At 54.0% G+C, this 19508-nt stretch overlaps 5 protein-coding genes across 5 annotated transcripts; 4 read left to right on the forward strand and 1 right to left on the reverse strand.

The window, feature by feature from the left end:
• Positions 1-2569: 2569 nt before the first annotated feature.
• Positions 2570-5176, forward strand: COL26b_004562 (uncharacterized protein; the record flags this gene model as incomplete). Its single annotated transcript, XM_053177436.1, has 5 exons — positions 2570-2598; positions 2639-3356; positions 3405-3471; positions 3530-4371; positions 4718-5176. 5 exons carry the CDS (start codon positions 2570-2572, stop codon positions 5174-5176), a joined length of 2115 nt encoding a protein of 704 aa, XP_053038550.1.
• A 988-nt stretch (positions 5177-6164) lies between these two features.
• On the forward strand, positions 6165-6895 carry COL26b_004563 (uncharacterized protein; the record flags this gene model as incomplete). Its single annotated transcript, XM_053177437.1, is given in 2 exon segments — positions 6165-6858; positions 6870-6895. The coding sequence occupies 2 exon segments, from the start codon at positions 6165-6167 to the stop codon at positions 6893-6895; spliced, it is 720 nt and encodes a 239-aa protein (XP_053038551.1).
• Positions 6896-7597: 702 nt separating this feature from the next.
• On the reverse strand, positions 7598-9023 carry COL26b_004564 (uncharacterized protein; the record flags this gene model as incomplete). Its single annotated transcript, XM_053177438.1, has 3 exons — positions 7598-7604; positions 7661-8630; positions 8687-9023. The coding sequence occupies 3 exons, from the start codon at positions 9021-9023 to the stop codon at positions 7598-7600; spliced, it is 1314 nt and encodes a 437-aa protein (XP_053038552.1).
• A 2022-nt stretch (positions 9024-11045) lies between these two features.
• CBH2 (CENP-B-like protein Cbh2) lies at positions 11046-12663 on the forward strand (the record flags this gene model as incomplete). The annotated part of the gene is made up of 4 exons (XM_053177439.1): positions 11046-11137; positions 11186-11826; positions 11883-12143; positions 12284-12663. The coding sequence occupies 4 exons, from the start codon at positions 11046-11048 to the stop codon at positions 12661-12663; spliced, it is 1374 nt and encodes a 457-aa protein (XP_053038553.1).
• Positions 12664-14509: 1846 nt separating this feature from the next.
• Positions 14510-15720, forward strand: COL26b_004566 (uncharacterized protein; the record flags this gene model as incomplete). Its single annotated transcript, XM_053177440.1, has 2 exons — positions 14510-15134; positions 15188-15720. The coding sequence occupies 2 exons, from the start codon at positions 14510-14512 to the stop codon at positions 15718-15720; spliced, it is 1158 nt and encodes a 385-aa protein (XP_053038554.1).
• Positions 15721-19508: the final 3788 nt, after the last annotated feature.

The raw sequence follows: 19508 nt of genomic DNA on the forward strand, positions 1-19508 counted from the left end.
ATAAGGAGAATCAGACTAATTTTCAGCTTTCAGGTCTTGATACTCTGACATCTTGACGTCTGTTTCCTTTCTTCGGTGTCTCAAACGTCGGAGAAAGTGAGACAGGCAGGTCACTTTGCCACTTCATAGCATCTCACGAACCCGGATAGATACTGACGGACTGCTCCGGATCATAAGTCTGATTTCTTCTCTCTGGATTCACAGACTATTCAGAAGACTGCCAGATCCAAGAAACCAGACATCAAGGTCCCAAGAGCAGTTTCGATATCTACGAAAAGTCAATGACGTGTGTAATGCTACTACGGATCCCATAAGGTCTATAGAATAATCGAGTCTTACATCAAACAATGCCGGAACCATTCTTTTCAATCAGTGGTTCAATGGTACGGTCGACTTCGGCTTTGAGCCTCTCACCTGAGCAGGCCTGACTTCTGCAGACGCAATGCATAGTCATGAGGTTCTGCTGATGGCCAAGGCATTTCGGGCACATCCGACGGGCGTTTTCCTCGGTTCCGGTGGTAAGGTAGACTAATCACAGAGCCCCTCACTCCACCCCCGTGGCTGTTTAGAAGAGGTCGCACAACAGAAGATCAGCACACGCCAAGAGCCTGGGCTTTCGAGTTAATGCAAGGGGACTGGAAGGGGACTGGGCTTTGAGGGGTTTGGTCAGTCGGTGAGCCAACAGCTGCATGCATTAAACTTGATTGGCCCTTGGAAACGGGGTCAACTCCTCGGTGAGCACATATTCAAAGAGCCAACGCCGCTTTGGGCGTTGTTTCCTCCCATTTCTTTTTCAATGATCTTGGTCTTGACCTCGCAGCTTTCAGATCGGTTGAAGAGCCTCTCAATATTTTGAACCGGCTGCGACCTCGAATATTCCCAGACATTCACACGGATCATATGACCACAAAGGGAACATTTGCCGGAGATATATCATACGACACCACACCCGCGTCCTGAGACTGGGATGCAGCTGTGGCTTCCCGTGGGTTGCACAAAGCTAGCCGAACGGACATTACGCTGCTTTCAGCTGGGCTTCCAGAATGCGCTGGTTTTGAATCTTCAGCTATTGCCATAAAAGAGAAAATATCGAGGGGGCTATGTCCATTGATGGCGTTGGAAGCTGAGCAATAGCTTAAGAATTATTCAGCGATTGAGAACTTACGGCCGTGTGATCAAAGGCAACTTAATCTTGCATGTCCATCACTTCCGAAGGAGGCTTGTGCCATGCAGATGCTTCGTATCACGAGGGCGTTTGATACTGAGTGTGGGTATTTACGAGGGGTTACACCAGGGGCCTGGACCGACTCCTCGGGACAGAACTCTGTTCAATGCCGAAGACCACCGAAAGATGAGGCTTTAAGAACGGACAATATTGCAGCGACCCGCATACCGGGAGACATGAGCCGGTGCCGCTGGTCGTGTCGATTACGGGCACGGCTGACTGACGCATCATTGGATCAGGCCTGAGTGGCCGGCGAGAGAAGTCTCGGAGTCTGCCTAAGAGGTGAACATCACATATCACAATTTAGAGAAATCCTTGAAGTAACCTTGAAGTAAGCTTCGCCTCTCGGGTGAATCTATTAAGAGCTTGTTCGCCTAGCCACAAGACGACAAGAGATAAACGACAGCAAAGACAAGGAGCGGGCTAAGTTGTTAGATCTCAATAATCAAACGAAATAACCTGGACCTCACGCCCGTGCAGCTGACAAGTCCTAATTAAATATTTGTCGCTTAAAAGCGTCGAATTCCCTATGAAGAAATTCTGCTGGGACTTCTGAGCTGGGGTTCGATGTTCAGCAGAGCGTCAGTTGGCCATGCTGCGAACGTCCTAGACTCGTTCGTGAAACATCTGCATTTTCCCGCTTCTTGGAATTCACGATGTCTTGCAATAGAAGCAGTGATCCTTTACATTCAAATGAAGGCCTGTCTGTCTGCTCTATATACGCAACTAAAATGCGTGTTTCGAACACATCCTTTCACAGAGGACGGAAACAAGCAGGATCAAATGATGATGCCTCTAAGCTCCGCATCATCTTTGCAACGGCCCGTCCCTTGTGCAAGGAAGAAGCAGCAATCCGTCAAAATGCAAGCTTCAACTTTAACCTCGTGATACCCAAACAAGTAGTGTATCATTGCTCAGTGCTTCATCTCGATTCCGGACCAGAAAGTAGCATCAGCTTATTTCAGGGTCTCAGACCTCCCGCATTCTTCGGATATTCTTCTGATTATTTAGGTAGGAGCCACTGCTCATAAGAATGCTAGCTGTTTCAACGACTAAGATTGCTGAATGTCTCAATTGCTTGGCAGCTAGGAAAACAAAAACATCATACTTTTAGCCTCCAGACTTCCTCCATCAAAAATTGGAACTTTAACAGAGAAAAGAGCCATGAGTGGCGCCACTCCGTTCCTAACATAAAACATGACACCTTCCACTTGACATATCGCAAGCCATATCATTGAAGTAAACTGGGCATGGTTCGTGAGACGCTGAGTGGCGCAATCAAGTGTATTTCTTTACGTTCTCTCCCCACGAGGGACAAGCCTTGAAAGTTACCGCGCTCCCACCATGAGCGAGTCCAAGGGACTGACGGTTTCGTGAGTGGATTTAGCCAACTCTTTTGAGCAAGTTCTCTAGACCACCTGCGCGACAGCCAGTCTGCCTCTCAAGCGTCGCTATGCTATCACTACGGCAAATCTGGGTCATCGCGACTGATGTTTCCCGCTCACTCTTTGGCGATCCCCTGCTAAGAGACGTATCACGAGGTCACACAAAGTTCGACTTGTCCAACAATGTCACCGCCGCGGATAGCGACCCTGGATACCCCGACTTTAGTCCCACTGGCAGCAATATTGAGAATTTCAGATGCCAGTATCCCAGTATGAAAGGCTGGCATTACTGTGGTGGGTCTGAAGATCAATCATGCTGGCTGCGGAACCCTGAGACTGGGGAGCAGTTCAACATCACCACTGATTACGAAGACTGGATGCCTTATGGTATTGATCGCTACTTTACTCTGGATGTCACAGACGGTTGGGTCAATGTCGATGGACTGAACTTCACTGAAGCAAAATTGTTCAACAACACCTTTCCCGGCCCTCTGATCGAGGCCTGCTGGGGAGACCGAGTCCACGTCAACGTCACAAATTCTCTGGGGTTGAATGGAACGAGCATTCACTGGCATGGAATCCGGCAAAAGGACACGATGCACATGGATGGCGTCAACGGCATTACTCAATGTCCCATCGCCCCAGAAGACTACTTCGTCTATATCTGGAATGCTACACAATATGGGAGCTCTTGGTACCACAGTCACTACAGTGTCCAGTACGCCGACGGGCTTCAGGCTCCTATTGTAAGAGTGTCTCGCCCTGAAGAAGGATGTTTTACTAACTTGCTCTAGACCATCCATGGCCCTACAGTAGCTCCGTATGATGAGGCAATTGAGCCACTCATCATCACTGACTGGTGTAAGTCAAGACATAGCAGAATTGTTTCCGACTGGTGTAGCTGACCCGCATGAATCAGTGCACAACGGTGCCTTCAATGCGCTTTACCAAGATGCCGTCTTTCCTGACATTCTCCTTGGAAGCGTCGGGCACACTGTTGGTAACATTACTCGATACAACAGCAGTGTGGAGGCGCTTCTGCCCGTCCAGGCACCTTATGAAATCCACTTTGATTATATGGACCCCAATCCTCTCACAAGAGCCAAGCGTTATCTCATACGACTCATCAATACATCCTGGCAAACGACCTTTGTCTTCACTATCGATAATCATCTCTTGACCATTGTTGAAGCTGACTTTGTCCCCGTCACTCCATTCAATGCATCGTCTCTGCTGGTCTCGATTGGGCAACGCTACAACATCATCGTTGAAGCCAGTCCTCTTGTCAATAGCAGCAACCCAGCGCAAAACCCTCTGCCGGGGGACTGCAACTTCTGGATTCGCACCTGGGTTGCAGGAGACGGCGTGGAATGCGGCAGGATCGGCACTACCCCAGAGTACTCACAAACAGGAATCCTTCGATACATCGCAGAGAGCAAGACAAGCCCTTCCAGTCTGCCTTGGACCTTCAATCAAAATTGTTCCGACACGGAAGCAAACTCCAGGCTGGATCCAGTCGTGCCATGGGCGGTGGGGCTACCGCAAAATAATAAGACCAATGACAACTTTAACGTGTCTCTGCTTCATGGGGAAGGTCCATATGGAACTTCATTCATTTCACTGGACCGCGCAGGGAGCGACAAGCAAGATCCATTCCAGACGGACTATGGTAACCCGACGTTTCTGAACCTGGCCAACGTTCGGGAGAAGTGGCCTGTCGGATGGGTCGTGGTTCCAGAGAACTACACTGAGAAGGACTGGGTGAGTCTATAGGAGAATGATGTATGTGTTTTTTCTTACTAAGTGCCGACATAGGTTCACCTGGTAATGTTCGGCGCAAACGACTCATCACAGGGAACCTTTGGGCCTCATCCAGTAAGTCAACCTTTCAAGAGACCGCCTATCTTTCCTGTGCTAGCGTGACTGCTTTTCCTGCGATTGCATACTCTACCTTACTGTCGTCGTCGTCGTCGTCGTCGTCATCGTCGCTACTATCGTCGTCTTCGATAAGAGTCATTAAGTGTACAGGAAAAGCAATCACTCTAGCACAGAAAATTAGGCGACACCTTGTTTGATTACCCAGTGCCTCGAAGCTGACACTATCTAGATCCATCTACACAGCCATGACTTTGCCATTCTCCGCGAAGTGGACGACGAGCTTTGGGACCCTGCAACATACGACCCCACCAAGAACAACCTGAACAACCCTCCTCGCCGTGACGTTGTTCTCCTCCCATCTCAGGGCTACGTCGTCATCGGCTTCAAGACAGACAACCCCGGCGTCTGGCTGATTCACTGCCACATTGCCTTCCACGCCGCGGGCGGGCTTTCGATGCAGATTATGGAAAGGCAGAGCGCAGCTAACGAGTTCTGGCCGCCTGGCAACTCGGCAGATCTGGATGAGGCGTATCGAGTGTGCGAGAATTGGAACAGTTGGGCGTACGATTGCAGAAATCTTTGGCCGGGAGAGGTGCCCAGGAAGGATAAGGATGGAAATCCGACGAACCAGACTCATTGGCCGGCTTGCGAGGATGCGGTTATGCTGCAGAACGATTCAGGGGTGTAAGCACCGACCGATTGGAAAGTTTAATGATTATAAGTGCAATAAGATGATGAATTTCAAGCGCGACATGTCACATTTGAAAGCTGCACCGCAACGAATGCTGTCCTGCGAAGGCTTCCGCGTCTGGTCCGGCTTTGCGCCCCACCTCTCCGAGTTTTGCGCCCGCTACCCCGGTCCGAGGGCCGGTGATCTGCATCTTCACTTTTCAGGGCTCTATTGAAGGACCGGGGGGATAAGAAGCCAAGCGCCAAGATTGAGAAATCCACCTCTTCCCTCTCCTATTGCCGGAATTTGGCGGCATCGAAGGATCCGTCCCAACGCTGATGCCTTGCGCCCGTCAGCACTTAGAACCTGCCACCAGCCGAATATCCTACTCTTCCCACCCATGAGGCCAGCGACTTTCGAGGCAATTGGCCCACAGCCAAGCCTGAATCCAATGTGCGAGATCAAATTCTCTCAGCTCAGCCTCCTCCCAAACAATTCTTACATTGCTGCGCTGGCATCTCTCAACCCCTGTGAGGCCCTTGTCACCGCGACCCAGAGCGGCGGTACGAGAGAAAGGGGCTTATCAACGGCCAATACGGAAATGGCGCCGCATACCCGGTGTAAGCATTGGCAGCCAGCCCGTCAGACGCCGGGCGCGTTCGCGTGGCTTCTTGCGCGGAACGTTACAGGGTTCATTGTCTCCGTGACTGGGTCGGTTCATGTTAGTGCTGAGCTATGCGCAAAACCTCATAAGGAAAGGGTGATCTGTTGAGAAGAATCAAGTATACGATCTGCCCTTTTGAATGAGTTAAAATGAAACTTATGCGTGCTTGAGCACCAGCGACAGATGGATGCGTTGTTCGACCTCGCTGCGGAGTATTATGAGTGGCTGCTGGCACAAGTTACGATGCGTCTTCGGAAAGATATAATCGCAACTACTCCGTCTAGATATTTTCATCGCTTCTGGCCACGAATCCAACTTCACTCGATCAAACCAACAGGCACAATGACAGCAACAAGACATCTCACAACGTCACCGAGGTCGTTCCACAGATTCGCCGACCTTCCCGCTGAACTCCGTCTCAAAATATGGGAAGACGCATCGACAGGACCCTCAATGCACGTCTTCGACGTCTGCTTCCCATCCTGGCGCGGCGCGGAACGCAGCAAACGCACGTTCCAAGACGTTGACGGCCACATGTCGGAAGCGAATCAGGCGCGCTGGAGCAAATACAGCCAGTGCGTCTTCCTCGATGCCTTAGAGGCTGGACCAGCAGAGCTGGCGCGCTCCACGCGCGTCGCGAGACATGCGTACGACCCGAGCGTGTATAAGCAACGGCGCGCGCAGCAGTTGACGTCCGCCGAAGCCTCGGGAGCGACTACAAAGCCGGGGAAGGACGTCAATACCGTGTGTCTGCCTGGACGGAACGAGAAGATCGTGTACGACAATGAGGAGGACGTGATTTTCCTGAGGTTCAGAGACGGCGGCGCGGTGACGGAGCTATCGCAGGGAGTGCTGTTTGGGGAGTATGATGCCTCTGGGGCGAACAGTCTGAGCGAGGTGCTCGAGGGGCCGTGGAGCGCGGAGATGGCGGCGACGTTGCACGGTGGGAGGAAGATTGCGCTGGACGTTGCTGAGACGTGGACGAAGGAGACTGTTGGGGCGGTCTTGTTGGAGGAGGTTGCGTATCTGGGGTGCTGTTTGCAGCAGGGGCTGCGGGTGTTGTATCTGGTTGATCATTGTCCTGGACGGTGTTCACGGTGCGGGAGGAAGGACATGGCTGCGGACAAGTTGCAGGAGAGGGGGGAGCTGTACCGGCAGCTGCATTACGACGAGACCCAAGGCCGGGAACCGGATGTGGTAAAGGGGGTTGGCAAGACGTATCGCGAGGTTTTTGATTTTGAGGGGATGGGGTGGTCCGATAAACACCCAAGTTTTGTGTTCGCGAGAGCCATGGATGAGACCATTCGGAGCCAGCAGGCTGACGCGGATGCGAGGAGATTTCAGGGGGTGAGGGTTTTGGTGGTTGAAGACGAAGCCGTGGATGGGCTGGATACGACAACGTTGATGGACTGTAATCCGGAGGGCGCTCCGGAAAAGAAGATGGACATGGTTTGGGAGATGAGCCTGCGATGGTCGTGCTGAGACCAATCAGAGTGGATTGGATGCAGACTCGGTCTCTGAGAGGGTGTAAGCTTACCCGAGCCCGGATGTTTGGCGCTGACGTGTGTTGACGAAGTGCGAGCGATGGGTAAGAGGATGATGGTCTGGGGTTGGCTGGAACACCTTGTATTACTATTGCCTCGAATGGAGACGGATAACAACGTGGCCACCGTAAACAACGACAAAACGTGCTGCCCTCCAGCTTTTCGACTGGGAATACCCTTTGACGCCGTACTATGCATATACCACAAGCTGAAACTACAATAATTACCCCACTAGAATCTGTCGGCGTGTTAGCTCCGCCCGGGCACGGAATGGAGTTGGCTGCAAAGACTTACCGTATCTCATAGGAACCCGCCCTCGTCATGTACCGCACCCACTTGACACTAGAATAGTTGCTCTTCTCAAATACCTTTAGATATCTAACCAACAGGCCGGAACTTGTAAACATCAACAAGCTAAAGTTGAGGCTCAGGGGCGGCCGCGACCAGGCGCGCTGATTCGTCGTGCTCGACAATATGGCCTCGGCGCTCAGCACGAACTCGCTCTGACCGGTGAAACGGCCAATTTTCCATACGATGTTGTTCTCGCTTGGCTCGTACTTGGCCTTGCCCTGGGTGCAGCGCTCCGTGATCTTAGCAGTGTTGAGCGGTGTCGGGATGCGGACAACGACGTTGGTGGCGAACAGCTTCGACCCAAAGTTGGCCTTGATGCCGATACTGTACTCGACCTTGGTGCGCCCGACCTCGTTCACAATGGCGTGGACCTTGAAGGGCAGGTTGACGTTCTCGGTGGCACGATAGCGCATGAGCTCGAACTCGCCGTCGGGGGGCACGAAGGAGATGATGCGGTCGCTGTCGAACTTGCCGAGCTTCACGCACTGGTGGAACTGGCAGTCCTCCAGGGTGACGCTGCCGGCAGCCGCCTTGGTCGCCTTTGTGCCCATTCTGTTTCCGCTCGGTAGACTCAGGAGGCCGTCGTTGTCGAGGAGGAGGCGGTCGTTGAGGCCGAACTTGCACTCGGGGGTGCCGGAGAGGTAGGCGCGCATGATGATCTGGCCGGTGACGTCGGCGCGGAGGACGGCGCCGGTGGCGGACATGAGGAGGTTCACGTCTTCGATCACGTCGACGAAGGCCTCGTTCTTCCTGTACTTCACATCGGCCTTGCGCCATGACAAGGCGCCAGTGGCCTGCATCGTAATCTTGGCCGAGTCTTCGGCGGCGCGTTCTGACTTGACACCTTCGGTGGTGATGTACATTTTGAGGGTATCGGTCTCGGTGTTTTGGGGGTAGCCAAAGTCAATAATCTCTGGCACGGATCGTTAGACAGAGAGTTTGTAAGCAGGACATGGAGGGAGCGTGTACCATCGAGCAGCTCATAGACAAGCACGAAGTTGTTCTTAACAGCCTCCTCATCAAACTTGCCAAAGTACCCCCTTCCGAGGCCAATCAGGCGGTACAGAAACTCGAAGACGAGAGCGGCATTGGCATTGCTCTTGGTGATGGCGACCAGGTAGATGTTCTCGTGCTTGACATGGCTGAAGGTGGTGCTTCCGAGGGTGAGGATAGGAGACCGGACCTGGGCGTTCGAGATCACTTGAATCCGGAAGACGTCGGCCAGGCGGGGTCTGCAGTCGTTGCGGAAGGCGCGGAAGATGAGGTTCTCGCCCTTTTGGTTGAAAATGAGGATGCCGGACAGCATGTTGGGGGGTGTTATCGGCGCCCACGGACGGCGGCCAGCGATTCGGGACTCGGTGTCGGTGGGAGGATGGGTCTTGTCGAGCCGGGAGGAAGCTTATCGACGCGTAGAAGAAGCTTCGAAGTGCTTGTCGCGGGGAGACGTTGCAGGGCGCAGGGCCGGGTGGGAATTGGGTCGCGACGGGATCTCGGGCGGCTGTCAGGGGACGGAGACGGGAGCGGGAACGGGGAGCTTGATTTCGAGAGTTTCGGGCTTGGGCGCTGGCTGCGGAATTCTGCCGTCCATTGGAGGGTCCGGGCGGTGAAGCTAGGGTGCCCCGTGCAGGGGACGGAGCCTGCATTACGTGATCCACCTGCCAAATGAAGAATGGCACGTGCACGAAACGGTCGGTGGTGGGGCATTCTCATTATGTAATCACAGTCTTCAAGACAGTGCGCTGGCAGAATTGGCACTCCTCTGTCCTCCTTCCCTTCGCTATTCCGTTGTCTGCTCTCCTCGACCACCAACATCGTTGGACGACATGACAATCCCAATTACGATCCGATGCGATACCATTACCTTCTAGAGCTACAGTATAGAATACCACGCACATTTCTCCTACGTTCAGTCTCATTGCCTCTGAGATAACCAAAACAATACAGTGTCATCATCGACTGCCGCACCTGGTCAGCACAGCCAAGATGGCCTCGTCCGCCGGCTGAAGACCACTCCTGTACTCTGTACCTTGAACTGCTTTCGTCTCGCTACACAGTCTGTCTCGGTTCGATATTCAATCTGCACTTGTTCCATCAGACTTCGCATCCGCGTTCCTCGTCAGTCGTGATCGTGACACTGTCGAAACGACATGAAGTCGTTCAACCAAGAGATTGGTCGCAACATCAATATCCATCGTTTCCACAAACCTGGGAGTGCAAGATGCTGATCAAAGCTTGTCAGGCCAAAGCAATCACTATTGATTGCATTTCCTAATGATTTCATCAACTCAAGACAGAGCCGAGTACTACTGCACCACACACAGCCGCTGCCCGACCACCAAGAACCCCAATTTCCCCAATTCGCTTGCCATCCCCTGTCGTCCCTTGCGTGCGGCTCGGTTCCAGCAAGCAGGAGGACAAGAGACACATATCGTCGCTGATGGTACCTGGAGCCAAGCCTCTTTCGCTACGCCTTCCGATCACCCAGCTCGGTTGTTACCTCTGCTGCTGCTACGCCTGGCCACCATCTCTTCCGAGGATGGACTCGCGACGCCTTCATCACGCAAGCTTCCGGTAATTGATTAATCGCGCCCGGCAAGCCTCTCCAACCAGCTCATCTCGGATGGTTCAGCCGGTATTCCAGCTCAAGAATCAGTCCAAATCCCACCCGGCCGGAAAGATTTGAAGCCTTTCCGACCCCTCATGGCACCCTCCTCAACTGTCTCCACATCCGCCGCGCCCCCATGACCTGAACGCTCTTCCGTACACGGCTATCATGGAGCGTCGCCTCCGAAATAACTAAGACTGCGTTACATCCAACCCGAAGTCTGGCCATGCCTTGGTTGGCGGACTTTCCCCAAAAACGCCATCGAATATCACCATCAGCCATATCAAGATGCGCCTTCGACGAACTTTACCTCAATGCCCAGCTTTCGCCCCCCGTCTTGACGTGCCATCGTCCTGGTTCAATCCATGGAACCGATTCCAGCTCGGATGTCTCTTCCACAACCCCATGGGCACGATAGCACGATGGTTCCTTCGGCTTCGCCCGTGCCCTCAGCGCTTGTCTGAAAGGGGCAAACTGGACTCAGAATGCCGAGGCCTCCCTCCGAGATCGTGGGGCAAAGGGCCTCCCTGCCTCGCGGGCCCAGACTTCACTTATCCCGTCGATCCGAAAGCCTAAGTAGTGAGCCCATCGGGAGCTGGTAGACTGCCATGGCTCAAGACATGATAAAAGGGCAGTCGCCCGGTTCCCTTCAAGGTTTTCATCTATCAGCCACGGACAGCATCATCGGATCAGTCAATAACATCCTCTTGAACTTCACCACCAATGGCTGCTCGATCGCTCCTTGCCGCTGCCCTTTTGGGCAGCGTTGCCTTTGCCGTTCCCATCGAGGAGAGGCAATCTTGCGGAGCCGCCTGGTAAGACTGTCTGAAAGATTGCCATGCGCGTAGACTAACACCCTGTAGGACTCAGTGCGGTGGCAACGGTTGGACGGGCGCGACGTGCTGTGCTTCTGGCAGCAGCTGTGTCGTCACCAACGAGTGGTACAGCCAGTGCATTCCTGGTGCTGCCGCTCCGTCTGCCACTTCGACTACCCGCGCAAGCTCCACCACTGTCGCGAGCACATCTCGAGCCTCATCAACCACCGCCGGCGCGACGACCACCCGCGTTACTAGCTCTGGCACCGCCCCCGTCCCTACCGGCGGCGCCACTTACACCGGTAACCCTTTCGCCGGCGTCGACCTCTACGCCAACTCGTACTACGCCTCCGAGATCTCGACCTTGGCTATCCCGTCTCTTACCCCGGCCCAGGCTACCGCGGCCGCAAAGGTTGCCAAGGTCCCTACCTTCATGTGGATGGACACTCGCGCCAAGATTCCCTTGGTTGATTCCACTCTCGCCGACATCCGCAAGGCTAACCAGGCCGGCGCCAACTATGCGGGTCAGTTCGTCGTCTACGATCTCCCAGACCGTGACTGTGCTGCCGCCGCCTCCAACGGCGAGTACTCGATTGCTAACGGCGGCGTTGCCAAGTACAAGGAGTACATTGATGCCATTCGCACCATGATTCTCAAGTACTCCGACATTCGCATTCTTTTGGTCATTGGTTCGTCAATCTATTATCTTGCTGCTGTGTCGTGCTGTGTCTGACATACAATCCAGAGCCCGACTCCCTGGCTAACCTTGTCACCAACTTGAATGTTGCCAAGTGCTCTGGTGCCCAGGTTGCGTACCTTGAGTGCACCAACTACGCCGTTACTCAGCTCAACCTTCCAAACGTAGCCATGTATCTCGATGGTGGGCATGCCGGCTGGCTTGGCTGGCAAGCCAACCTTGGCCCTGCCGCCAACATGTATGCGAAGGTCTACAAGGATGCCGGGTCCCCCAAGGCTCTCCGTGGCATCGTTACCAACGTCGCCAACTGTTCGTATCTGCCTGTCATCTGTTTTGAACTCTTTCTGACACGTTTCACAGACAATGCCTGGAGTCTCAGCTCTCCCCCCTCTTACACTCAAGGTAGGCATCACGCCCTAACTCAACGTTGTCAAATCTAACTTTGCTAGGCAACTCCAACTACGACGAGAAGCATTACGTTGAGGCACTTGCCCCTCTTCTTAGCGCCCAAGGGTGGAACGCCCAGTTCATTGTCGACCAAGGCCGCTCTGGCAAGCAACCCACTGGCCAAGAGGCGTGGGGTGATTGGTGCAATGCTGTCGGCACCGGCTTCGGGCTGCGCCCATCAACCAACACAGGCTCTTCGCTTGTTGACGCCTTCGTCTGGGTGAAGCCCGGTGGCGAGAGTGACGGTACCTCTGACACCAGTGCGGCTCGCTATGACTTCAACTGTGGAAAGAACGATGCCCTCAAGCCCGCTCCCGAGGCCGGCACGTGGTTCCAGGCCTACTTCGTGCAGCTTCTTACCAACGCCAACCCTGCCTTTTAAGAGGCTTGGTCTGGTTCCGATGCACCCTTTCATCTTTCAAAGCGGACACGTACATCTTATTTGTCACTTCTTGTACATACTTAACACCATTTTGGCGAAGGATTGTATATACAGCACAGAAAATATTGCCTGATTCTCATTGGAGCCCGACTCTGCTAGCGTTTCCTGCTTGTGGCATACTTTGAGGCACTACCTTTCTGTCAGCCAACCAAGTCTCTGTACTCTCCTATTGGCCAATAGTGTATGGCCTCAGAGTATCAACGGCGGGGGCTGGCGTTAACACATGAGTTGAACACAAACCCGTTTGACTAACCTTGCTACCTTTTCAACCATCCAATGGCAACTCTATCTAATGGTCGTTCTTCAACTCCAAATTACAATCCACTTGTCACATCAACACCGAATTCGGCATCTTGAGATCACGTCTCGCAACCGCTATCGACGGATTCTGACTCTCATTATTACCCTATGGACGTTTGGACAAAGAACCGGCCGAAGCGCGTTTCCTCTAATTACCTATCGTGTACTCTCTTACAGGTTGGACTATGAAACTTCCTCGACGTTATTCCTTTGAGGTTTCCGACATGCGATGGACCGATACTAAGGCCCCGTGGTCTGATTTTGACCCGCCCTCAATCTTGGACCCATTTCCTTTTCCGTTGAGCTGCGAGCAGGCTAATGTATCGTGCGTACACGGTTAATCCTGCGATGCAACTTTCAAACGACCGACCACATGCTGACACTCAGAATAGAGACCTCGACATGCCTTCGATACCCTCTTGCGACCCGGTCCTTGAATCCTTCGGTTCTTCGTCGTCAAATCCGACAAGGGAAGAGAAGGCGATAAGATACTTTGTACACCGTATTATCCAACACAGATGTCCCACCTGCCGACGGGAAACTATGACGGATGACAGCAGAGTCCTCTTCGCGTACACCCAACGTATGATGCACGAAACCATCATGGCTGCCGCGTCCAAAGGTGACTGATGCTTCTTAGCGCACTTGAGTCACATCTAGTGCTTATTGTCAGTTTTCTAACGGTTGTCAAGATCCTGCGGTATCCCGTCTTCCAATCGTTGTCGATCCTCGTTGGAGTCACAAGATCGCCTGTCCCTACCCTGACTGTAAAACCGAATCGTGTCCTTGCTGCGCTACCCAATCTTCCGCTTCGATGTGTCTTGCACCTGGGTCGGAAACCCACGTATGGTGCTGCAACGGAGGCCGTCTTTTCTTTATCTTCGCACTGCTCTGCGGTCCGTATCAGCATCCCGGAGACAAATCCGCGTCCATCTATCAAGATACCCAGGTGAAGACCAGGTCATCTCGTGCTGGCCCGAAGACAAGAGTCAACACCGCACCCGGTGCTGGAACGGGCTATGGTGGCTCTGATAGTGATGCTCCATTCAAGGGATCTAATCAGAACTCGCTCAAGGACATTTCTCGAAGCCTTGATGTCCTACCCGAGGTGCTCACCGCGCTAGCAAAGGCCTGGCCTTCGACGTCTAGAAATAGGAGCGCCTTTGACAAGAAACCTCCGCGTCTTCTCGCCGCCATGACGCGACGAAGCCCTCTTATTATCAAAATTGCCGAGCTCATGCAAGACGACTGCATCGAAGAGATTATGCGTCGACCCAAGCTATACGATTCATTGTTCAACTTGCTTCTAGTCTGGAATCAACGTCACGTCTCACGCCCGCTTTTCGCTAGACCCCGACCAGAACACCCTTTTGAACAGACGCTTCTGCGGATTGCATTCAGAAACACTGATTTCTCGCTGCATTCCTGTCCAAGGATTCTCAAAATAAAGTACGAGGAAAAGCACAACGGGTCGCAGACACTCAATATGCTGCCGCCACTCGTCAGCTTGTTCTCTGGTCTAGCCGTTCCGGTTCGCTTTGCCTTAAAGCACCACAAGGATAGCGACGAGCACGCAAAGCAGGTACGCGATGCATATGATCGCATTTGCAAATTCGCCGAAAAATACGAAGCTTACCAGAAAGGCCATCTCTCCGGTGACGGTGCCACCGCCGTAGGTAAAGATGATACGCCCATCACCAAGAGCTACAGTGCTGGAGAACAACGTGTAGAAGAGCTCAGGCGAAGCCTTTCTGATAGCCGTGTCGTTGAGGTTGATGAAAAGGCATGGCACCGAGAATACCACTTTACCAATGACCTGAGGCGGACCGAGACGCAAACCTCTCCACCAGGTCGCATGAAGCGCCTCGTGTGGGAACTCTCCATCCTCCGAACGTCAATACCCGAGGGCATCTTCGTCCGGCACCATAGCGACCGACTCGATGCCATGACTTTCTTGATTGTCGGACCTGCCGGGACACCATATGAGAATGGGCTTTTCGAGTTCGATCTCTTTTGCCCCATGGACTATCCCCAGAGCCCGCCACACGTGTTCTTCAGGACTTCTCCGCCCGATCGGAAGTTCAACCCTAATCTTTACAACAACGGTCTTGGTGAGGTTTTCCCACATACTTTAGCAGGTCTTCGCTAACCACTTTCGACGCAGTCTGCTTATCCCTTCTCGGCAGCTGGGAAGGACCCAGCTGGGACCACGAGAACTCGACCCTCCTACAACTCCTCGTCTCCCTGCAAGCGATGGTCTTCACCGAGTCGCCGCTATGGAACGAGCCAGGCTTGGAAAACACCCTGACGCCGCTGCATTCGCGGGTGTACAACGTCGAAGTCCGCGCTGACACGACGCGGTACGCGCTGGCTGAGTGGCTGACGAAGCTCAACAGCGGCGAGCTCAAGTCCAGCCCGTGGCGCGAGGTCGTCGCGGCGCACTTTGAGCTAAGGTGGGAGGAGATCTTGGAGGTTGTCGAGCGGTGGGAGGCGGACCAGCCTGGGGACGAGGTCCGTCTTCCGAATCAGCGGGAGAAAGGCCAGGAAGGCCTGAAGAGGGCTGCGTACACGACTCACTGTGCCCCAGCGCGGTTCAAGGAGGGCATTCGGATGTTGGAGGAGGGGTGTAAGCGCTGGAGTGAACGGCCACGGGTTCGTCTGCCGGTCGTTATTCCAGATCGCCAGGTGAGCACATGAAGGTGGCCTATATTGTGCTAGTTTGGCACAGGAGGGGTCCAGATGTGGTTGTGTCATCGGAGATACTAGTGATCTGAAGGAAGAGGAATCAACCTGCAAGCTTTGGGTTAAGGCTGGACGGGGCTGTGAAGCCACAGCTGTTGTATCGAGTGTAATTCACATACTTGAGAGATGTCGCGACACGTACAGCCGGCTTGCGCAAGATGGAGTGCTAGCTGGTGCTGGTACAATAATGCTTTCTCCATATAGAATGGGTAGCTGCATGATTCACACTTGAGTTCTAGATGGCTTGCTTCATGGAGGTGACTATCAGACCCTGCGGACGGCCGGCCTTAAGGCGTACCGGTGCTGTTAACTTGAGGACGTCGTCGCAATGAGGTCGATGGAAAATCTGTGATTATCCTTTCTCCCACACAGTTAAAGGCGGACGTTCAAAGACGCAAGTTGTTGCATCTTCTACGTCCGAGGCCTACCTCTAGTACGGCAATCAAGAATGCTCCTCGCCAGCTTATTTATACCATGCTCGTACGAAGGATCATCCACAATGACTGACACGGGACGCCAGCATTGACGTCTGCAGGAAGCACCTTGGCTGGGAGGCACAACGGAAGACGAGACGCTTTGGATATGTGGATGATGGGCGCCGCGGAAAGCTGAGCCGTTTGCCTTCCCGCGGCACCCATCGTCCCGGCATCCAAAGCGTCGAGTTCCCTCCTTACAATAGCACCCGATGAGTAATGGGCCACTTCATCGGATCGTTCCAAAAACCTGCGAAATAGTTGGTGGATCAGCCTGCTAGCGAATCATCAACAGCCTTCAAGCCGCGGTTGAGTCTCGCAGTGGCTCTTCCAGAAGATGATGGTATTACTGGTGGGCGGCTCCAAACAGTGCGCTCCTTTCCAGGCCAGGTGGCCAGGTTGAACTTTTGGACAAGTTGATGATGTCAACCCTCGTCCCGTCCCTTCGTCAGGCGGCGATCATCAATGCAGCCGCCCGTGAACAATTCGTTTCATGAGACGACGACAAAGCCCGGGACTTTGACCGTTCGTTTGCCTGCGAACAGGCAACGCACCCCAGAGGAGACGACAAACTTACTTGAGGCACTGGCCTGTCTTTCACTGTGGTCCTACCGCCCCCTCCACGGAAAAAAGAAATCTTGGCTACGCTGCAGTTGGAGCTGGCTCCGTCGAGGGTTCGTCAGTCTCCGCCGCCCCGGCGCTGCAGGGTGGCCAGTGCATCCGTTGACAAGCTGCAGCACGCAGACGGCAGTCGGCAGACGCTTGTCAGGGCCGCAGCTAACAAGCCGGCGGCCCAAGCGGAACTGACGGCGAGCTAAGAAGAAATTGTGCCCTGAGACAGGCCGGTTGAGTCGGGCTCGTTGCGGGCATGGATGCTGAATCAGTCTTGCAGCCCAGCAGTCGGCGCCTTTCTGACTTTGGCCGGAGTTCAGTTTTAGGCCTGACGTGCGCAAATTGTCTCGTTGATATCGTGTTCGGGGGCGATCGTCTGGCGGTCATTACTTTCCCCGGTACGGCTGACACATGTTTGCCAGGAGGTTGATTGAGGGAAAACTCAGACGGCGCCTGCGGGTAGCATTTGTTTTGGTCTGGCAGATCGCCCCCACCAAAGAGCGACGCAGCGTTGCAAGCAAACAGCCAGGCCCCAGGGCTTGCGGTTGGAGCAGGTATCGCGGAGACTGTCCATCGATCTTGACGACACGCGACCCGAGAGACACGCCTCCAAGCCGATGAACACGAGAAAGTTGGCGCTTAGCGGCTGTCGCGGAACCAGACACACAGCTAAGTTTACGGTCATCCAGGATAGCCATCTGTATATCGGCGTGAAATGCCAAATATGTCGGCAGCCACCAGCCTTTTGGAGGTTTCCACCCGACCCGAACGTTGGCGTCGTATGGGGGCTCCCAGGAATCTGTTTCCCATCTGCGGGAAACCACGTGGAAGAGGTGGGCACAGTGACTCGGACCGCGTGTGAGTGGGCAGTATCCGTTTCCCGTCGTAATCAAGTCCGAGCCGAACGATTTCCATGACTCGGGGCTGGCTGGCGATTCTGAGCCGTTCCGAGAAAAGAGCGCCGGTTGCGTTGGACATATTGACACGACGACAAACGGATGAAGTCAAATGAGAGCCATGGCGTGGCCAGGTCCGGAAACGAGGGGGTTTTGGGGGTCAACATGCTTAATGAAACTCAAGAGCTGGAAAGTTTCGACAGACCAGGGCGGGCAGGGGAGAAGAAGGAGTGCCCAAAGCTTCTTGAGCGACGTGAGGGGGACCAAGAATGAGATGAGTTCCGCCTGGTGAGCTTCAAGAACCCTGTCATAGTCCAGGACGTGAATCATGAAATGGGCAATTGCGAGTCTGAGTGATTCGTTCAAAAGGCAATCCGAGATGATGCTATGTTTAAAGGTGGCACAGGCAGCGAAGCATGTTCCACGGCAGGCAGGAAGTAGCCTTCAATTGGACATCCAGCGATGGGAATGTGCCGTCCGTTGAGATCAGAAAACCCATGCAGTCCACGAGGCTAGGTAGTGCCTGACGGCCGGGAATGAGTGCGTTTGCCACGTGCGAAGCATGCCGCGGACGAGGCAGAAGGGAAAAGCGCGAGAGAGGGGAAAGTGAGAAGATGAGGGGAAGCAGCCACTGGCGTGTCGAGATTGACAGAGTGGTATTGAAAGTGGTCTGAGGAGGGCGAGTTGGTCGTATCGATGGGGTGAGAGGACCGAGGGCCACAAAGAGGCATACGATCTGAGACGAGGCCATGTGTGCGTGTAATTATGAGAGTGTGTGCCATTTCCGGCCAAGTGAAGAGGCCGAGATGCTTGATGGACACGAGAATTGCCGGTTGGTGGCTGGTCTCGTCAGATGCCGATCGACAGGTGCAGGCTCAGTGATCGATAATCGTCATTCAATGGCCGTTTTCGAAGAGATGAAGCGCCATTTGGCTTGCCTCACCTGTCTTGACAAGCCCGCCGCGAGCAGTCAGTATGGCACTAACATTGACGACCGTCCCCGTTACCCTCATGGCTTACCTGCCACCCTACCCTGCCCTGCGCTGCGTGGCTGGCACAAAAAGTGCGTGTTTTCCCCTGTCGGAGGAGAACAGAACTGTGATGCGTTGCGGCGTCACAGCGTCGCAGTCAGGGTCTTTTGAGCGTGTTGGAGTGTTGGCCAAGACGAGATCGACAGTGGGCTAAAACGCATTGCGGACTGGTGCTAAGCTGTAACCATCAGTACGCCGAAATGACTTACAAGACACAGCAGCGATGGCCACATCATGTTTGAAAGTGAGCGAGACCTGTCTGGCTGCGAATGCGTCCGCCAGGCGCGTCCGGCAATGTCGGTGTCATCGGCTTGCTTCCGATATCCGAGGGCATATTAGGTCAGAGTGCGAGATCTGTAGGCAGGCGGGGATACGGCGAAGGGCGGAAGGATTGTCGACGGAGTTGATACTCGGAGTTGAGGCGGGTCAGCCGGGGTTGACTGCATCGTGCATGGTGCATCTGAGTCGAAGCAGGGCTACTTGGCGTATACTTTGGTAGGCGCTGGATAGCCGCAGTGGGAAGCGGACCAAACTCAATTGATGCAGGTGACACGTGGATTTGTCGATGTGTTCCTGGGCAAGTGTCTGTGGTTCTTGCGAGTGGGTGTGAAGATGAAGAGGCAGGTTAAACGGTGATTGATTGAAGTGGCTCTCGGACCCCGTAGGCGCATCGAAAGGTGTTGGAGCCGGCGAGGAGACACAATGCAAGGCGTCGCGGATGGGATGGATGT

The sequence above is a fragment of the Colletotrichum chrysophilum genome, assembly GCF_026319265.1.
Source record: "Colletotrichum chrysophilum strain AFK26 chromosome Unknown scaffold_28, whole genome shotgun sequence".
NCBI classification, from domain to species: Eukaryota; Fungi; Ascomycota; class Sordariomycetes; order Glomerellales; family Glomerellaceae; genus Colletotrichum; species Colletotrichum chrysophilum.